Source organism: Rhamphochromis longiceps, linkage group LG6 (genome assembly GCF_057381845.1).
Source record: "Rhamphochromis longiceps isolate RC_006_pf linkage group LG6, R_longiceps_female_GT1.1, whole genome shotgun sequence".
Classification (NCBI taxonomy): Eukaryota; Metazoa; Chordata; class Actinopteri; order Cichliformes; family Cichlidae; genus Rhamphochromis; species Rhamphochromis longiceps.
In genome coordinates this window covers 21563019-21581218 of record NC_140562.1, presented here as the reverse complement: position 1 = coordinate 21581218, position 18200 = coordinate 21563019, and the positions used below count along the sequence as shown (strand labels likewise).

Here is an 18200-nt window from a genome sequence, read left to right as displayed (position 1 = left end):
TTGACATTTAAGATCAGATCACACACAATAAGATTACTTGTAATGCTCCAGATACCGTGACATTAAAGAGCGTCAGGATTTCCCCCGCTCAGCGTTAAGGAGGAGTCTCGGCGAGCAGGCGGTAGAACCTGTCTGTTTCTGGATCTATTCTCCTACTTTAATCCCAGAGACAGTCACACCCATCACACTGCTATTGTGCAGCTGAAACTTCTCTATGCATGACAGCGCGTGGGTGCTCAAGATTATTGGCGTGTAAGCACGGCGTGAATCTCACACACACACACACACACACACACAACTCAACAGCATGCACGCACACGATTTACAGTGGTTTGTTCTTTTTAATTCCTTCCTTTTTTTTCTTACTCCTGCAGATGCAGGGTCTCAGTCAGGATTCAGGCGTGGAGTGATCGAACGATTTCTTTGTTAGTAGGGGAATAGTAGGGGAAAAGGCTTAACACAAAAAGAAAACAAAAAACAAAAACAAAATGCATGAGCTAAACCAGCTAAACCAACCAATGACATTAAACACTATTAATTTAAGATGTGATGGAATTATTTTCAATCAAATGCTGCAAAGGAATAAGACTTGATCTTCACTGGGCAGTTAAGTGCCTAAGATGTAAAAATAAAGTCTGTCATTTGCTAGAAGAATCCAGAATAACTCGTCAGGCAACAAAACTTAATCCTATTGGGTAAAACTGATTCAGAATAGCCTTACGCACTCTCAGAATATAGAGTCGCAGAGTTATTTTAACCGAGTCTTTAACCTTTTGTGTTATCTCCTATGCGCACTTTCTGTCTCATCCCGAGGTTCAGGAAAGAGGCAGCTCTTTATCTCCAAATGGTTGACTTCATTTTATCAAAACTTTAGCTTCACTGTCCCTTTCTTTAGTTTTCACTGTCTGTCATCTGACATTTTAATCACCTGGGTAACTTCTGAGATCTGTGGCGAGAAAGGGGAGCACTCAGATGAATGCACAGATGATAATTTAGCCAGATTACACAGCATAAACCCTTTTATTATGATAGCTTTCCACCATGGATGAAAATTTACAAAGACAAAAAGCAAACCGCTCCCCATAAATTACATCTGTTTTTCGGTTGTATCAGCTTTATGTATTAGGACTGTTGATATTTGGATTATAATGGAGGCCTTTAATCTATGAACCTCTGATGACCTCCTTCTCCGTGTTTTTTTATGGATTAGAGCAGACACACAGTACATTATGCAAGTTCGTATAAACCCCCTGATGGCACAAACGGTGAATAGAGCAGGACAAGAACCTGTGGAAGCTAAACAAAGAAAATGAAAGTTACTTTGCTTCAAGGCAAACTTCCACCTGCACCGACACAGACAGAAATCCAGGTTTTTGATGAGAGAGATTATCATTATTGTTCAATAGTATTTTCTCATCCTTTTGTCTCACTCAGTAGCTTGTAATGTCTCCTCAGCAGCTGACCCAGCATTAACCTGTATTTGTATCCATGTTTGACATTATTTGCCAGGCACAAGTCCAGAGCACCTCATGACAAAAACCACAAACATCACCAATCATCCTGCCAGCCGAGTGCCAGGAGGATAAATCTGCAGTTATGTCACACACGCTGTTTGAAAGCTTTTAAACAGTCCTGCCCCAGGGTGGCTCAGTCTGATTTCATAAATGTAATAAATTTACAAATGCAAAAAGTTACACTGAAATAACATTGTTGTCCAAGTAATTACAGCAATTATACTGGTAGCAGCTCTTCAGAAGATTCAGTCCACAAAGGGAAAGATATGTTGTGTTTGAGTGCCTGATTGCTTGCACACAAGATGTGGCTTGCATTGGCTTTTTGCCTTAAGTACAGATAATCCACATGTGTCAGTGATTGAGGAGATACAAATCCCACAGTAACAGACACACAGGTGGCACTTGAAATAAATAGCATACCAGTCTAGATTTCTCCCTCTGTCTTACTTGGCAGTTACCATGCAAGGCTGAGTCAGAAGGCCAGCCTCCTTCTGCACAGCCCAGCTACAGGTATGCGTGAGACTTGCAACACCCAACATACTAGTGGCTCTCTCCTTTTAACACACACACATGCGCGAGGACTGTTCTGAACCACATCCTGTTTGAGTGGCCATGCTCAAGTTGGTGAATGCATGCACGGAGATCATCTCACATCGCAAATACCAAGTAACGGGATGGTGTAATCTAAAACCCACAGAGCAGAAAATGTTGTGCCTGGTCTACACACTTTCACTTCAACTCAGAATAAAACTGAACAATCACTTAGCAAAGTGATGAAGGGATGAATGTACAGACGCTTTGGTCGCTGACCTCTTTGAAAAGACTCAAGGAGTCGTAGGATGAATAGAAGAAGCATTTTGTGTCATGATTTCATTGGATGAGTAACATTCACTTGTCTGGAAAGTAAACGCATTCATATTATGATGACCGGTAGTGAAATAGATATCCTGACTCTGTCTAACGATAGCAAAAGCCAGTTTTAGCAATTTCAACAGATCTCATCTGCACCACATTTAGCAACACTGAAATCAGTTCCAGTGAGTCATAAATTGTTTGGATACAATATTATAATGATCTCTTGAGGTAGTGGATGGATTTTAAACGTCATAGCCGCAAGGATAAGTTGGTTTTTGTATCAAATCGGTAACATTTTAATGGTTCATGGTGACTGAAGGTAAGTCAGGTTTTATTTAAATGCCACTTGAAGTGCATTGTTTCTTAGCTTCTATGGAGATTTAAGCATTTCTTCTGCATAATGTTTCTGTTGTGTTTTAGTCTATATTATTGTTTTATCAACAGGAAGAGAACACATGTGAACTCTTTGAACATGTTTTTATTTCCAGAAAAATAGGACCTGGAATTTATACTTATCTAAAAGAATAACAACAGAATCAGTTGTGGGAAATTAGTTGATATTAAACGTACTATGTGGACAAAAGTAAGTCACCTACAAGAGCTGCTCAGTCAAGGAAACCTGTGAACAGTGTTGTGAGGTTTAAAACTGCAGCTTTTATGCACTCAGCACTCAGCGACCCCACTCTGTAACTTTACATGGCCCCCACTATGTGGTCAGCCACGAAGTAGCAGACTCATTGCAGTAATCCTTAATGGCTTATTCACATCAGAGTAAAAGTAGGATGGCAATCTCTTTGTGACTAAGACAAACTGTCAATTGTGGTTGACACCCACAACCTGTGGATAAACACTTTTGATAACAGGCTGTCTCCAAACAATGGCAGTCCAACTCAGACTGACTGCAGTGATGCTCAGACAGACTGAGGAGTGTTTTTACTGTATGCCAGTGTGAGAAACTCATCTTATCCTTTAAACATGGTGTTTGGGCTGCAGTTTTGGCATGTTATGCTGCAATGGTTTGAAATAATTGATGAAACAAGGTTTACAGGATAATAAGAGCTCTCCATAAATTAAATGTGATTAAATTGGGTCATATAGAGCATGGTATTTTTACTTTTAGGGTTTGTGGGAAGATCTGATAATCTTTGAAAGTATATTTACACAGAAATATAATAACTTCCAAATGATTAATAAACTTTTCTTACACTTATACCTTATGTTTATGTGTGCACTGTGTGGTCCAATTAGATGTGGGACAAGCTAAAAGGTATTTTCCTTTATATAAAAATCTATCATCTCTTCACATATAAAAAAAAAAATCAACTGGTCTAACATCATATAATGACAAACATGCATTTTCGGAGCCAAGGCCCTGTCCACAAGTGCTTTATCTGCCGAGCTTAAAAGATATGTCAGGTGTTTGACAGCTGGGAAAACACAACTCTGTGCTCAGGGATATCAGTGGAAGCAGGATGAATACCTGTACCTTCCTGCTTAGGAATCAGAGGATTTAGGCGGTGGTGAAAAGTTGTCAGCAATGCCACACAAAAGCCTTGTTGTGCACCACTGAATGAGCAACGTTAAGATATGAGATGTAAAAAGTGAACTGCCCATTATTGTTGCAGTAACAGAGATAAGGTTGAGGCGTGGCGCTCTCACAGACAAAAGGGACAGTTGAGGCCAAGTCAAGTCATAAATTAAGTTAAATGTTAGGCCTTTCTGGAACCTGATTCCACTTATCACAATATTTACTGTATCCTCATGTTCACGTATCTGCTTTCATGCTGCAAGTAAAATTAATAGGTTGATACCTAAAAAGTTTTTATATTAAGTTTAATTCTACAGTGAACTTACATAAAATAAATTAATTAAAATGTTCCCATATTAACTGTACGGAGAGTCATTTTTATAATCAGTATAAACTAATGCCGACACAAGCGGCTGTAAGTGCTATTGAGGCTTTTGCAGATTTTGGTAGTTTTGCCAACTTGTCCATGATTGTGTGTATGTTCTGCAACAATCTGGCAACCAATAGCAACTATGGGGGAAAAAAGTGTACTTCTCGACAGTTTGATGACAACTACTTGTGATGCTAGCAGACACGATAGTTAGCATGGCGGTACTGAAACGTGATAAAGTGGGTCGCACACCAGAAACAGAGACGGTTCACCTTCAAAGTTAAAGTTGAATCTTTTGAAAAGTAGATTTTACTTTGAAGGTGAACGGTCTTGGGCTCTATCAAACTTTACGATTGCTCGGCTACTACTTTGTGTGTTTGCACAAGTCGCTATCTACTATGCAAAATATCCGGTTGTTCAGTGATGACGCGACGAATCCTACTTCCGGGTCTAAAGTAGTCTGCGTTTAATATGGCTTTTGTGTTGTTAACATGTTTAATGTTATGTATTTTCTTCTATTTAATCTCAAAAAGCTCCTAAAACAGTCAGTGATCACTGTTGACCTCCCTCGGCTTTTATTACCGCTAATCATTTATTTAAGCTCAGTTTTTAAAACCTTAGGATGTAACTACAGCCCAGCCCATGCAGCAGTATAGGAATGACTAACCTCGTATTGTGGATGGATTATCTCAGTTGTTCTCCTGGCTGAAGTTTGGTCCTTTTACAGCATCCTGCCATGCGATTACATTTGTTCCTGACCACCGAGAACACTCACGGTAACTTTTATCGAGTGGAAAAAAAGTTAGCTTGTTTATATTATGCTAACATAGCTGTGTCGCTAGCGGTCACGTAGCACATCATTATGTACCAGGTAGCTCAACTTCAGTAACCCTACAAACGTCACTGCTGTTTAGTTTTCTGTCTTCATTTATGCTGGAAGTGATAACAGAGCTGTACGTTTTAATTTGTTTCCAAAACCCCGCAGTCAGGACATGCTATATTGTATTTAGATAGAAGCTAGCGAGCTAACTCCCTGCTACTTCTAACTCCGTTAAATGTCATAAATTCCGTTTTCATGGATGCCTGAATGTTAAACTCAATTGTTACACCTGGTAGAGCAGATCGCTGATCATTTTATTAAAGATGAAAGACTTTAGACAGTTTTTCAACTCTCAGTAATGCCATAGTGATCGTTTGATATATGGACCTGCAGCGGAGTTTAGACCCAGACACGGCTAGTGACGTCAGACTGAACAACCGGATAGGTGACTCTCTGTAGCAGCAACCAGCAACCACTCACCAACAAGTTGGGGAATACACATTCTTCCCTAGTGATCAGAGATCGCATTCAATATGGTGGACAACTCTTGAGCAACGCGTGCACGACATCGTTTGAGAAACTTCTATACATCTGTTAGGGTTAGACGTCACCTTAGCTAGTTTAGGTAGCATAGCTGGGACGGTATATACTATGGATGGCTTTTGTTGCTTTCGGTGCCATTATCTGACAAATTATACAGCCTGTTGTGCAATTAACTGTATTGGCACCATATCCAAGAAGTCTGTGTAAAATTCTAGTAATTCTTTTGTATTTTACTGAGCACTAATTAGCAGGTGGCTGTGTCAGTACGTCACACTGACGCGGTAAGGGTATGCCTTCATCTCTAGGTAGTATGTTTTCTGGCTTAAGTTAACTCTGCACGCCATCCCATGATGAGTCACTTCCAGCTAAAATACAAAAAAGAAAGAAAAAGATGTAGATGGCTCTGAGGCTTCAAAGGGTGATATCACAGTTGTTAGGCTAATCCAACCAATACTAGAGGCAGTAGTTCTGTATGTACCCTAATGATGTGAGCATTATCCTTTTCAAACTCTCAGCAAAATATCATATTTTATTACAAAAACCGGTCCTTTTAAATGAAGCTTAAAATAAGCTGATTTTCATGTGGCATTTCTTTGTAGGTTGCATTGCGTGCCATTCTTTGCAAACACACAGAGTGAGATGTACCGCATAACTCAAGAGACAAGACAGCAAAAGCCTTACTTCATGGGAAATACTTTAGCAAAGCCACAAAACTGTTGTGGCAACAACAGAGCTCTCGATCGCTCTTTTTTTGCGCTTCTTCTCTGCCTCGGTGTCAGGCAGCAGACACACACGCAGAAAAATGAATCCACGTTAATGAAGTAGAACAAAATAAGGACGGCGCTCAACTTCTATAACCAGCCTAACGTGCAATCCTATTGTGCAATGGAGGTTTCTTTCAGGTGCAGGCATGGGTAAAAATGCTCATGTGCGGCTGCCTGGGCTGTGTGCAGGCTGAGACATCTATGAGGTGTTGACACGCAGATCCTAACAGAGCCCAACTGACATAGATGCACTGACATTTGCAACCAGGCATGACTTTAATTGTGCACACTGTTATAGTGAAGGAGTGAGATACTGTATCAGGTAAGAGGTGAGTCAGAGAGTCTGAGTCATATAAACGAAAAACCTGATCCATAACTGACTGATGAAGAGTGGAAAAAAAAAAGGTGATTCTAATACAACAAACATATAAATAAACAGTTAGCAAATTAGTGGCTTATTCTTAATTTTGTGTTGGAAGTGTTTATCTGTCAGAACCTTTTCTCTGAGTGAGGTCACTCCAGTCATCTTGCAGCAGTAATGAGCATTGCTTTACACTGAAGGGAATGCGTTTGCATGGCTTTTGAGGCTGAAATGATTACAACTTGTTCTTTTGTGTATGAAGATTGATTGGATTTTTTTTTTCAACTATAATCGAAGATCTAACACTTCTTAGTGTTAGTAATCTAACACTTCTTGTGCTCTATTAGTGACATACCTTTCTATTGTTTTCATGACCTATTTGACTCTAGAAAGATACACAAAGAGAAGCGAGTAGGAATGTCACGTGTTGCAGCTACCTTTCTGGAGTCAAACCAGGGACAGGCTGGCTTCAGGAAACAACCACTAGTCCACCTGGATGCCTCAGCAAAGAGTTGTGAAACACCAATGTGAGTTTTGTTTGAAGGATGAGGTTCGTATTCCTTAACATTTCTTATTTTTCCAAAGAAAAAGAGCAAAACGTGCAACCTTTTCTTCCTAAAATCTGTCCAAACATTTATCTTTTTCCTGTGTGTTGCAGACATTATTTACTGAACTAACAGTTAAACTGATCAATGAACTGTATTTGAACAACTCTGTTTAAGGGAATTATTTTGCCATATGTGTGGCCTTTTTTTAGAGGACCATCTTGATGAGGCTTGGGTCTGAGCATTACAGGCAGGGTTAGGAAGGTGAAAACTTAAGAAAGATGAACAAACACTCTAATAACCCCATATTTATATAGCACTTACTGACCGCCCAAAGCACTTTGCACTAAAGCCATATTCACAGAGCACTGTTTATTCTTATCAGATATATACATACACGCATGATATATGTGGTGCAGTTTGGATTTCAGCATTTTAAACCAAGGACACTTTACATGTGGAATGGCGTAGCCAGGGTCAAATAACCTTTCTGATTTGTGGATGATCTGGTCTATCAATCTACTGGCAAGCCATTGCCAATATCTGGTAACACAGATAAACACAGCGTCGTTTAATGTCATGTAGAAATTAATTTTGCCCCTGAACTCTAGGTTTGCAAGCTGTAATATGTTCAAATGAGGCAGAATTAAAGTCAGAGAATTTACATGACATTTATCACTTTATCAAGCAGGTAAGTTTTAAGCCTAATCTAAAAAGTAGAGAGAGCGTCTGTCTCCTGAGTCCAAACTGAAGCAGAAGTAAACCAGCAGTCTGAGAGTGAAGTTCTCTATTGGAGTAAGATGGTACTATGAGGTCTTTAAGATAAGATGGGGCCTGATTATTCAAGACGTTGCATGTGATGAGAAGGATTTTAAATTCAATTCTGGATTTAACAGGGAGCCAGTGAAGGGAAGCCAAAATAGGAGAAATATGCTCTCTCTAGAAAGTCCCTATCAGTACTCTTGCTACAGCATTTTGGATCAACTGAAGATGTATGTTATTTTGTGTATGTTATGGTGTATGTTATCTCGCTTCATGGATAGATGAAGTTGATTAGTATCTGTATATCAGTGAAAATGTTTGCTATGCCTAAGGGAAGCATGTATAATATAAACAGAACTGGTCCTAGCACAGAACCCTGTGGAACTCCCAATTTATATGAATAAACTGGAGTCAATTAGATAGATATGGATCAAGCCACTGCAGGGAGTACATTTAATTTGTCTCTGTAATAAAATACTATGATCAGTGATATCAAATGTTGCACTGAGGTCTACCAGGGAAGCACAGAGAGGACTCCACTGTCAGAGCCCATAAGAAGATCCTTTGTAACCTTCGCTAATGCTGCTTCTGTACTGTGATGAACTCTGAAAGCTGACTGAAACAAATCATTCTGCATATGATCAGGTAGCTGTTTTACAAATAATTGTTGAAATAAAAGATATAAAGACAGAGTTTTACAAAAAGGAGACAATCAGAACATTTAGATAAGGACAACAGAGCACATTTTAAATGGTCCTGGAAGCTTTTCGAAGTGTTACAGGTGAGAGGGGCAGAAGAAGGCAAGGCCTGACAGCACAGATGTTACAGGAATTTATCACTGCCGCACATTTAATCAGCAACAACCTGAAATAAGCTGATTATCAGGATTTCTGCAATTAGATCTTCAAATCATTTTTAAATGTAAACTAAATACATTATTGTTACTCTATTTTGTTTTGCTCTCTTATGTGCTGTCATGCATTGGGATTCATTTTCAGGAGTAGTGTGTGCAACTCTACTCCTCGCTACAATTCATAGCATAAATGTTTTGGGATGGTTAGCGCCTCCCATCCTGGCACCATTTACCAAGCAGTTTCTGTGAGTTACAGAAGATACTTTAACTTTGAGGACTTGAAATTGTAGTCATGTGACAACCAAAAGATAAAATATCATGTATTTGCCACAGGTCTGTGAAACTGATGAAGCGTCTTACATCTTTATTTATATAGCACCAAAACACTCACCCCAAGGCACTTGACATTGTAAAGTAAGGACCCTACAATGATACAAAGAAAACCCCAACAATCAGACCATCCCCCAATATGAGTAAGCACTTGGCAACAGTGGGAAGGAAAAACTCCCTTTTAACAGGAAGGAACCTTCAGCTGAAGATTGAACCCCCGTACTAGGGGTGAGGGGAGGGAGAAAGGACCAAAAAAAAGAAAAAGAGCAATCAAAGATCTTCTCTTCTACAACAAAAGTCCACAGTTTCATTTATGAGTAACAATGCACCTTTTCTTACAATGTTGAGTGTCTATGAATGCTTGAGTATGTTTTTGAGTATGTTTTTGACAGCCACGCACAAACATACTTACACTCTCACACAGTGATTTAACGGCAGGTACCCCTGCCAGTGCAGTGCTTCAGTTATGTAAACTGGCCCGAGTTTGGAGCAAGTCAACCGTCAGGACTTTGCATCCCCACCAAGCCCCTGCTGCTGCTAATGCAAACAAGTTGCTTTCAATTTCTCAACAGTGACCTGAATAATTCAGAACACGCACGCCACACACACACCGCACACACACAGCTGTAAAAGACAAATAAAAAGCTTAATCTAACAAGAAACATTTTAAATAACTTATATAATCTTTCTCAACGAGTCTTATGGGGATGTGTTTAGTATATTTTAATATACTTAATATATTCTTAAATATTTTTAAATTATTTAACGACCACAATATTATTATGTTTCCCAAGAAGACTTAAATGGTGCACAACTCACGAAGAATGCAGGTCACTTCCCATTAGTGCCTAAAAGATAGTCTCACAATACGCCTGAGGTCAAAGTCATCGTATGTGCTAAACCCTAATCCTACCACACACTTTTAGGAGAGCATCACCAACCGGTGCTGTCAAATAGAGCCTTGCAATATCAAACCAAAACAAATACATGGATCACAAATATCTCCTGAGATGAGCTAAAATAAGAAACTAAATGTGATTCAGAACATTTTTGTTTTTGTACGTATTTATTTTATCATTAAACATCATAAAATATCTAAAAAGCTTCTGTGTTATTTACAATAAGATTTTTCCACAACATAGACCACATAAGCATGATTATATTGTTGTTGCCCATAATCTAGTTTTGTGGTGTAGGACTTATATACATCAAACTGTCAATAGCATTCACATAACTGCACTGTTAGAATTAAAAACTGGTATATATTTTATCTGCACTTTTGGCACAAGTTGAAACGGAGACTCTGCGAGGTTGCATCGTGCTCCTAGGTCATCCTAAATCAGTCATGTGATTTGGATGTGCCGGCATGTCTGTTGACTTTAGAGGATTAAAGGAAGCGATCTTTTAAAAAGGATCTGCAAATTCGGTAGTTTCACACATACTAATACTAAATATCATACATTTTAATACAAAAAATTAAATAAGGTAACAAACCAGAACATTTTTTTAAACCTAAAAGTAGCTTTATTTGCGTTTTTAATGAAAACAATTATCTTTTTAATTAAAAATATATATATACTATATTCACCTCCTACCACATCACCTGTTAAAGTTTTCCATTATTCCTTATCCTGTTCTCTGTTCCTGTATGAATGTAGAAAGCCACCTGTATACAGCCACTCAATGGTTAAAGTCAAGTGTTCAAATTCAAATGTCTAATTTGTTTGTCTTTGTTTGGATAGAGCCGTTTCTCACAGGCACAGCGAGAAGTATAGGGGAGACACAAATTGAAGAGATGTTCATTTGCCTTGGCTGCAGCTCTGCTCTCGCGTGCAGCTGTCGCAGCCACCAGCTGCCATTTGCGTCTTTACTCTGCGCTGTGATGGACAGGTCGAGGCCTCTCACAGCAGCATTGGCGCATGGCTCCAGGGCCCTTAGCTGTGGACAAGAGGCTCTAAGGGTTACTCAGTGATGCCAACCCTAAGTACACTTCACAGGGGATTAGGGGCTCTGTTTGCAGCAGAAGCTGCAGGAGACTGTTGCAAAATGCCCTGCAGAGCTCAGGGGAAGTGCAGAGTGAGGGGATAATTGGACAGTTTTGCAGTTTTAAAGTGAAATAAACTATAAAAATATTTTCTTAAAGATTGGAATATATTTTTAACCAAAGTACTGTTTTTGAAAAAAGCGAAACCTTGTTGCGTTGGCAAAGTAATTTAAGACACTGAAGCGCATAAATATGTCAGAAACGTTCTTGAACACAAATATTGACAGTGGTGTAAGTTTTCAGCAGTATATTAATCCACCAGCACAAACACCGAGATAAAAGGCTCATGAACAAATATTGAACAGTAAATGCTGTATGAGAGCCAAATCAAGATGCATCGGCAAACTATGGGAACTATGATCCTGAGCTCCAGCAACAACGGATACCTGAGAACTTACTCACCTCTAATTGTTCATGACCGTCAAGCATAAAAACGTGTCTTAGGTAAAGGGTGAGGTCTTCTGCACATTACATTGCACCTCCATCAAATCTGTCACATGGAAAAACCATCAATCAAACACAGCATACTGGTTCTTTGGATAGGAATGCATGACTTATTTCGTTGTTCCCTGCAGTTACAGTGTCGTTTAAAAAAAAGTTATTTATCATTGGTACGGAAATCATTGCAACACTTTTTTTTTTTACTTTTACTCGTCATCATAATCATCATATTAGGCCATTGTGACTAAGATGATCTGAGCTTTCTGGCATCTTAAAAATACCCCAGGATAGCTGAAGTGTTTAAATGATGCTCACTTGGTATTAAGGGGTCTAAAGTGTGCCACGAAGATATACCCCACACCAGTGCATCACCAGCAGCAGCCTGAACCTTTTATATAAGGCAGGATGGATCCATGCTTTCATGATTGTTATGCCAAATTCTGACCGCACCATTCATACGTTGCAGCAGGAATAAGACTCATCAGACCAGGAAACCTTTTTTTAATCTGCTTTTATATTTATTGAGCTCATTTGGTAAAATTATAGCCTCGGTTTCCTGTTCTCAGCTTACAGGAGTGGTCTTCTGCTGCTGTAGCACAGAGAGATGCTCTTCTTGACTGCCTTGATTGTAACTAGTGGTTACTTAAGTTACTGTTGGCTTTGTTACCCAGAAAACTGTTCCTCATTGGATATTTTCTCCGTTTTCAGACCATTCTCTGTAAACCGCTGATGTGTGGGAAAATCCCAGCAGACCACCAGTTTCTGAAATACTCAGGCCAGACCATCTGGCACTAACAACCATCCCTCAAAGTTACCTAAATCATCTTTTTTGTCATTCTGATTTTCAGAATGTGTTAGCAGACAGCTGAACCACTGTACCTAACAAAGCAGCCGGTGCATATCTAAATCCATTTGTATTTACATGAACATAGTAAATGAACAATGATAAAGACCAGATAAAAAGTATACTGTACTATACTGAACAAATATACTCAGGATGCCTCTTATGGTCCCCTTTGATCAACAGGATCATCATGTAGCTTTGACTAATAAAAAAAACACCTTCAACACACAATACTACTCACAGTCTGGAGCTTGGAAATGTATTTATTTATTTGAATTAAAGCTAATTGATCGCTACATACAGTTGTCACTGTTCACTATAGGAATATAATCTGAGTTTAGCTGACTAACTATCAAAAACATGTTGCATGTATCATATTGATGAGATAAATTATAAAAAAAATACCTAGCTTAACCTATTAGTCTTAATATATAACTATTATAAAGAACATTGTATTTATTGAACAGTGCTATGCCGATAAATTCAACTAATCATCCACAAAACAACAACAATGTTTTGATTGTGCGTGGAAAATTTTATACTAAATTCCTTGGTATTATAAAACTGAGTTTACCCTTCCTCTTTAAAAGTTTTGGCACCAAATACCTGAGCAATTACATTTAATTACATGTGTAATTCAGGTGGGAAAGCAAGTTTGACAGCAAAGTCAAAGTGACATTGAAGCAGCACTTAACAGGTACACTACAGGTACTGTAGTTCTCAGTTTTTTCTGCACATGTTGCACCTAATTGTTTCAGATCATAAAATAAATGTTAATATCAGACAAAGATACCTTGAGTAAATACAAAACACACTTTTTAAATGATGATTTCATTCATTAATGGAAACAGCTTTCCAAACCTACTCTGCCCAGTGTGAAAAAGTATTAACTGGTCAATAGGATTTAAGTCTAGACTTACTTGGCCTTCATTTTATTTTATCTTTTGTTGTTTTTTTGAGTCATTCAGAGGTAGACTTGCTCATGTGTTTTGGATCATTGTCGTGCTGCATAAGCCGGGTGTTCTTGAGCTTCATTGCACAAACTGATGGCCGGACATTCTCCTTCAGGATTTTCTGGTAGGGACCTAAAGTGGTCCTCAATCAGCAAAACAGCCCCAGACCATCACACTACCACCACCATGTTTTACTGTTAGTATGATGTTCTTTTTATTAAATGCTATGTTAGTTTTATACAGATGTAACAGGACTCAAAGTTCAGCTTTTGTCTCAGCTTTCCACAGAACATTTTACATAAGTCTCAGGGATCATCAAGATGTTTTTCGGCAAATGTGAGACGACTTATCGTGTTGCTTTCGGCCAGCAGTGGTTTTCTTCTTGGAACTCCAATGAAAGCCATTTTTGCCCAGTCTCAATGCGCTCTTAGAGTAAATTTTGTAGGCCGACTCCTAGGAAGGTTCACCACTGTGTCTATCACCGTGGTTCTTTGGAGTCCAAAGCCTTAGAAATGGCTTGTTTAACCCTTTCCAGACCGATAGATTAAGTGACTCAATGGTTCAATTCTCATATGTATTTGAGTTTCTTTTGATTGTGGGCTGATTGTTTTCAAGATATTTCCCTTTGTGAGGCAGGTTCCATTTAAGTGATTGCTTGACTCAACAGGACCGGCAGTAATCAGGCCCGAGTGCGGCTGCTGAAACTGAACTCTACTTTCCAAAATAAAAATGTGGCTAATCACAGTTAATTCATGATTTAACAATTGGGGCAAAAACACAGGGCTAAGTAGGTTTGCATAGTTTTTTCCCCTCAAATAAAATCATCATTTAAAAACTGCATTTTGCAGTGACTGGTTTTCTTTGTCTAATAACACAATTTGTTTGATGGCCTGAAATATCTAAGTGTGACAAATCTGCATTTAAAACAGGAAAGAAAGAAATCAGAAACGGGGCAAATGCTTTTTCAAGGCGCTACACATAGAGTAGATTCTCATGTTAATCTAAAAAACTTTAAAAAGTACCTCATATCGTGACATGCCACACCCACCTCCTCATATAACAGGGTGCTGCAGCTGCAGACCAGGACAGCACATCTGCGGCCCTCCCCACAGGCCTAAACTTTTCATCGGGCTGTTTGCGCTCTCTCTCTCCTTGCTCAGACTGACACATGTTAACCCTGCCTAGCTTTATGCAAGGGAGTGTGCTGTGTTTTCCTTTCAGTTTGTTTAAGAGATTAAGCTGGTGAACCCTAACCCAGGGAGTCCCCAGAGTTCATACCAGCAGTAGCAGAATACTCTCCACCCTTTGATGACAATGAAATTTATTTTTCACAATATTCATGTCAATCAACACATGACAGTTTGTGCACCACAGAAACGTAGGGAAACAAACGACTTTATAAAGGTGGCTTTAAAACTATTCCAAGTATTGCTACCAATTTCAGTGAACGATCTCTATGTAAAGAGTTGGTTATTCCCGTCTCTCGGGTTGTGCCCAGGCTTTATGATGATAGCTTATATTTTGCATGCTGAAATCACAAGAGGGCCTTTGTCTGGACAACATTTACATCTCTTAACACAGCTGGCACGGCCAACCACTGGCACAAAACAAACAAGGAAGCAAGATAGAAAAACAACTCATAGGTTAAGTTACCACTAAAGAGGTCTTTTAGTGTTAAACATCAAAACAACATGGACCATTTTGGACTTTTTAAAATAAACTGAGGTCGGCTTTAAAGTAAACTTTGAATATAAAGAGGAAAAAATATCTGTTTTGACAGTTTTGGTTACTGAAAATAAATACAGGCCAATTATAGAACAACAACAAGATAACTGTGAGTAATGTATATTGATACACTCATGTTACTGTTTTTTAATAGTTGTAATGATATTAGTTAAAATATTTGAAACAATGTCATTTAAAGTATAAATATTTTGTGCAGCAGATTTTTTTTCCTGCCATTTCAGGATAGCTCACCAAATTTAAAATAATATGTATTTGAAAACAAAAATAATAAAATGAAATCAGAATTCACTCCACAAAGTATGCAGACTTTGACAGAGGGGAACAATAGAGCAGTAGAGAAGTTAGGTATGTTAGAGCATGTGATGTTTAAGGGGGCGTGGCCCTTCAGGTTGTCTCTGCAGGTAATACACTCTTCAGGTAAAGCTAAGTGACTCATTCGCACACACACCTTAAGCACAACAATTGGCACTTCAACTCTTCACCTTAAACCGACTACACTTTACGGGAATAAACTGAGTAAAGACCCGCATTTAACGAAAGAGGACTTCACAGAAGAGCCGTTACTTCCACTGCTTTTGAAGAACTGCTGAACTGTTTGGACCCAGGACCCTGAGCATTTACAATCGAATGCAAACTTGGAGCAGGACTGCATATCAGACAGATCTCCTGTTTTGATTTGCACTGTCAGGGTACTGCCTACTAATTTGCTTTCTCTGACAGAGGGAACAACGTCAAAGCTGTGCCACTACTTCTGCCGTGCAGCTTTTCCAGTAAGTAATCTATCTCTTTCTTTTGAACTGTCCATGACAATGCCAGTGGTCAAAGTAGAGAAAGACTCTCCAGCAGATACCACCTTGCTTGCCTCCAATCCTCCACCGCAGACAGAGGAGCAGCCGCGGGGTCGGAGGAGGAAGAGACCTCTCCAGCGCGGGAAACCACCATACAGCTATATTGCCCTCATCTCCATGGCTATTGCCAACTCCCCTGACCGCAAACTAACACTGGGGGGTATCTACAAATTCATCACAGAGCGCTTCCCCTTCTACAGAGACAATTCGAAGAAATGGCAAAACTCCATCCGCCATAATCTGACTCTGAATGATTGTTTTATCAAGATCCCTCGAGAGCCAGGACGACCTGGGAAAGGCAACTACTGGGCACTGGACCCAAACGCTGAGGACATGTTTGAGAGTGGCAGCTTTCTGAGACGCAGGAAGAGGTTTAAGCGCTGCGACCTGAGCACATACACTTCATATGTGCATGAAACACCAGTTTTAACCCCCGTTCAGATTACCAGACCAGCTGCGTACACCAACTCAGTCTATCCCAACATGACACTCAGTCCCACATATGGACAGCAGCTGCCCTCTGCCTACTATCCCTCTTCGTCGCCTCCGGGGTTTGGGCACAGTCAGACCCGCATGTTCAGCATCAACAACATCATAGGACACCCGACTCCAGCCAGCATGCTGGCAGGTCAAGGACCAGAGGTGATGCAGCAGCAAAGCCGGAGCTTCAGTCCCGAAGGGCTTCCGAATGGATCCAGTCCCTGCAGCTTGGGAGCTCCGGGTTTCCAGAGTCAACCGTGCGGGGGATCTGTGCCACCCCGCTCCTCTACACATCCGGCGTTCACCTACTCTGGACAAAACAGCCATTCGCACCAACATGCACACCAGGGCTCGTACAGACAGGGTCACACCCAGGGCATGGGGTACGCTGCAGGAGGACGGATCCACCCCTCAGCTCACGGCCCTGCAGAAACAGTGGATCATTACGGCAGGGTCTCCCCAGTGCAGCTGGGGTCTTTCTCCCAGTATAACAGCGCTGCAGGTCCTATTGGAAACACTGGGGGATACCTCAGACACCCCACCTACCCGGGGAATATGGACCGTTTTGTTTCTGCTATCTAAGCTACTGAGAATGTAAAGCCCAGCTTCTCACTACCTTTTATTTTTTGTTAGGTTTTTTTTTTTTAAACAGAGACTCGTGACGGCACCAAATGAGCCAGACATTTCTGTGCACAAAATCCAACTGCTTTATCTTTGTTCGTGATGTTTATCAAGGACAAAACTGAGCAGACTGACCTCTCTTAACACCACTGTGATTTTCTGAATAATTGTAGAAACCATTTTCACTGCTGATAATAACTTACTTTAGATATCCATTAAGCTGTTTTGTTTTAATGTCTAGGCCTTTTTAACAGCAAGTATGTGACTGTAACATACATATAATTTTGTGTGCTGATATTTTTTTTTTTTTGTTAAAACTGGAATGTGCCAGTTGAATATTTTACACTTCCGTTGAGTTTAAATGAATTGTTTGTATAAATTATTGTGTTTCGTGGTCATAGGCTTTGCAGCAAAGTGGCTTGTGTGAAAAAAAAATATCAGCTTGTATTTTGTTGCCAAGTAAATATGCATTTTTAGTTTACTGTTCTTGGAAATAAACAATGATAAAGCACCTTTGTTCTATAAGAATAAAAGATTTTAAATTTGTGATGAGTGATTGCAGTTGAAGGAGTTGTGAAAGAAGAAATTTACACCATATGAGTTATATTTGTATCAGCTATAAGTGAATTCTAATTTTAAGTCTTATAAAGTAACGAGGGCCAAAAGGTCCAGACAAAATTAAAGCAGGAACACACACACACAAAAATAAGTCCAACCCTCTTTCTTTTGTGCTTCTAATGCTTTCTGGGTCAGCTCAGCCGGTTTGAAGTGCCGTCTGGAGCCACACCAGTAACCGTGACCGGTCTCAGCCGCATGTCGAGACACCAGTGCAGCACTGGGCCACATGCAAATCCACTAATCAAGAAAATGAATAGACTTGCCACTCGATGCTTCATGCCTTTGCGTTAAGACCACATAATACCAGAAACCTCTTCCACACAAACCCTGCAAATCGGACGAGATGAGACACAAAGAAAA

General features: G+C 39.7%; 1 protein-coding gene across 1 annotated transcript; it reads left to right on the top strand.

Moving 5' to 3' along the window:
* The first annotated feature begins 14873 nt into the window (after window positions 1–14873).
* foxe1 (forkhead box E1) lies at window positions 14874–18086 on the top strand. Its single transcript, XM_085409711.1, has one exon. The coding sequence runs from the start codon at window positions 16077–16079 to the stop codon at window positions 17181–17183; it is 1107 nt and encodes a 368-aa protein (XP_085265837.1). The 5' UTR covers window positions 14874–16076; the 3' UTR covers window positions 17184–18086.
* The last annotated feature ends 114 nt before the right edge of the window (window positions 18087–18200 follow it).

Excerpts from the sequence above, each read along its gene's own strand:
- foxe1 (XM_085409711.1), top strand. The coding sequence starts at position 16,077 with ATGACAATGCCAGTGGTCAAAGTAGAGAAAGACTCTCCAGCAGATACC.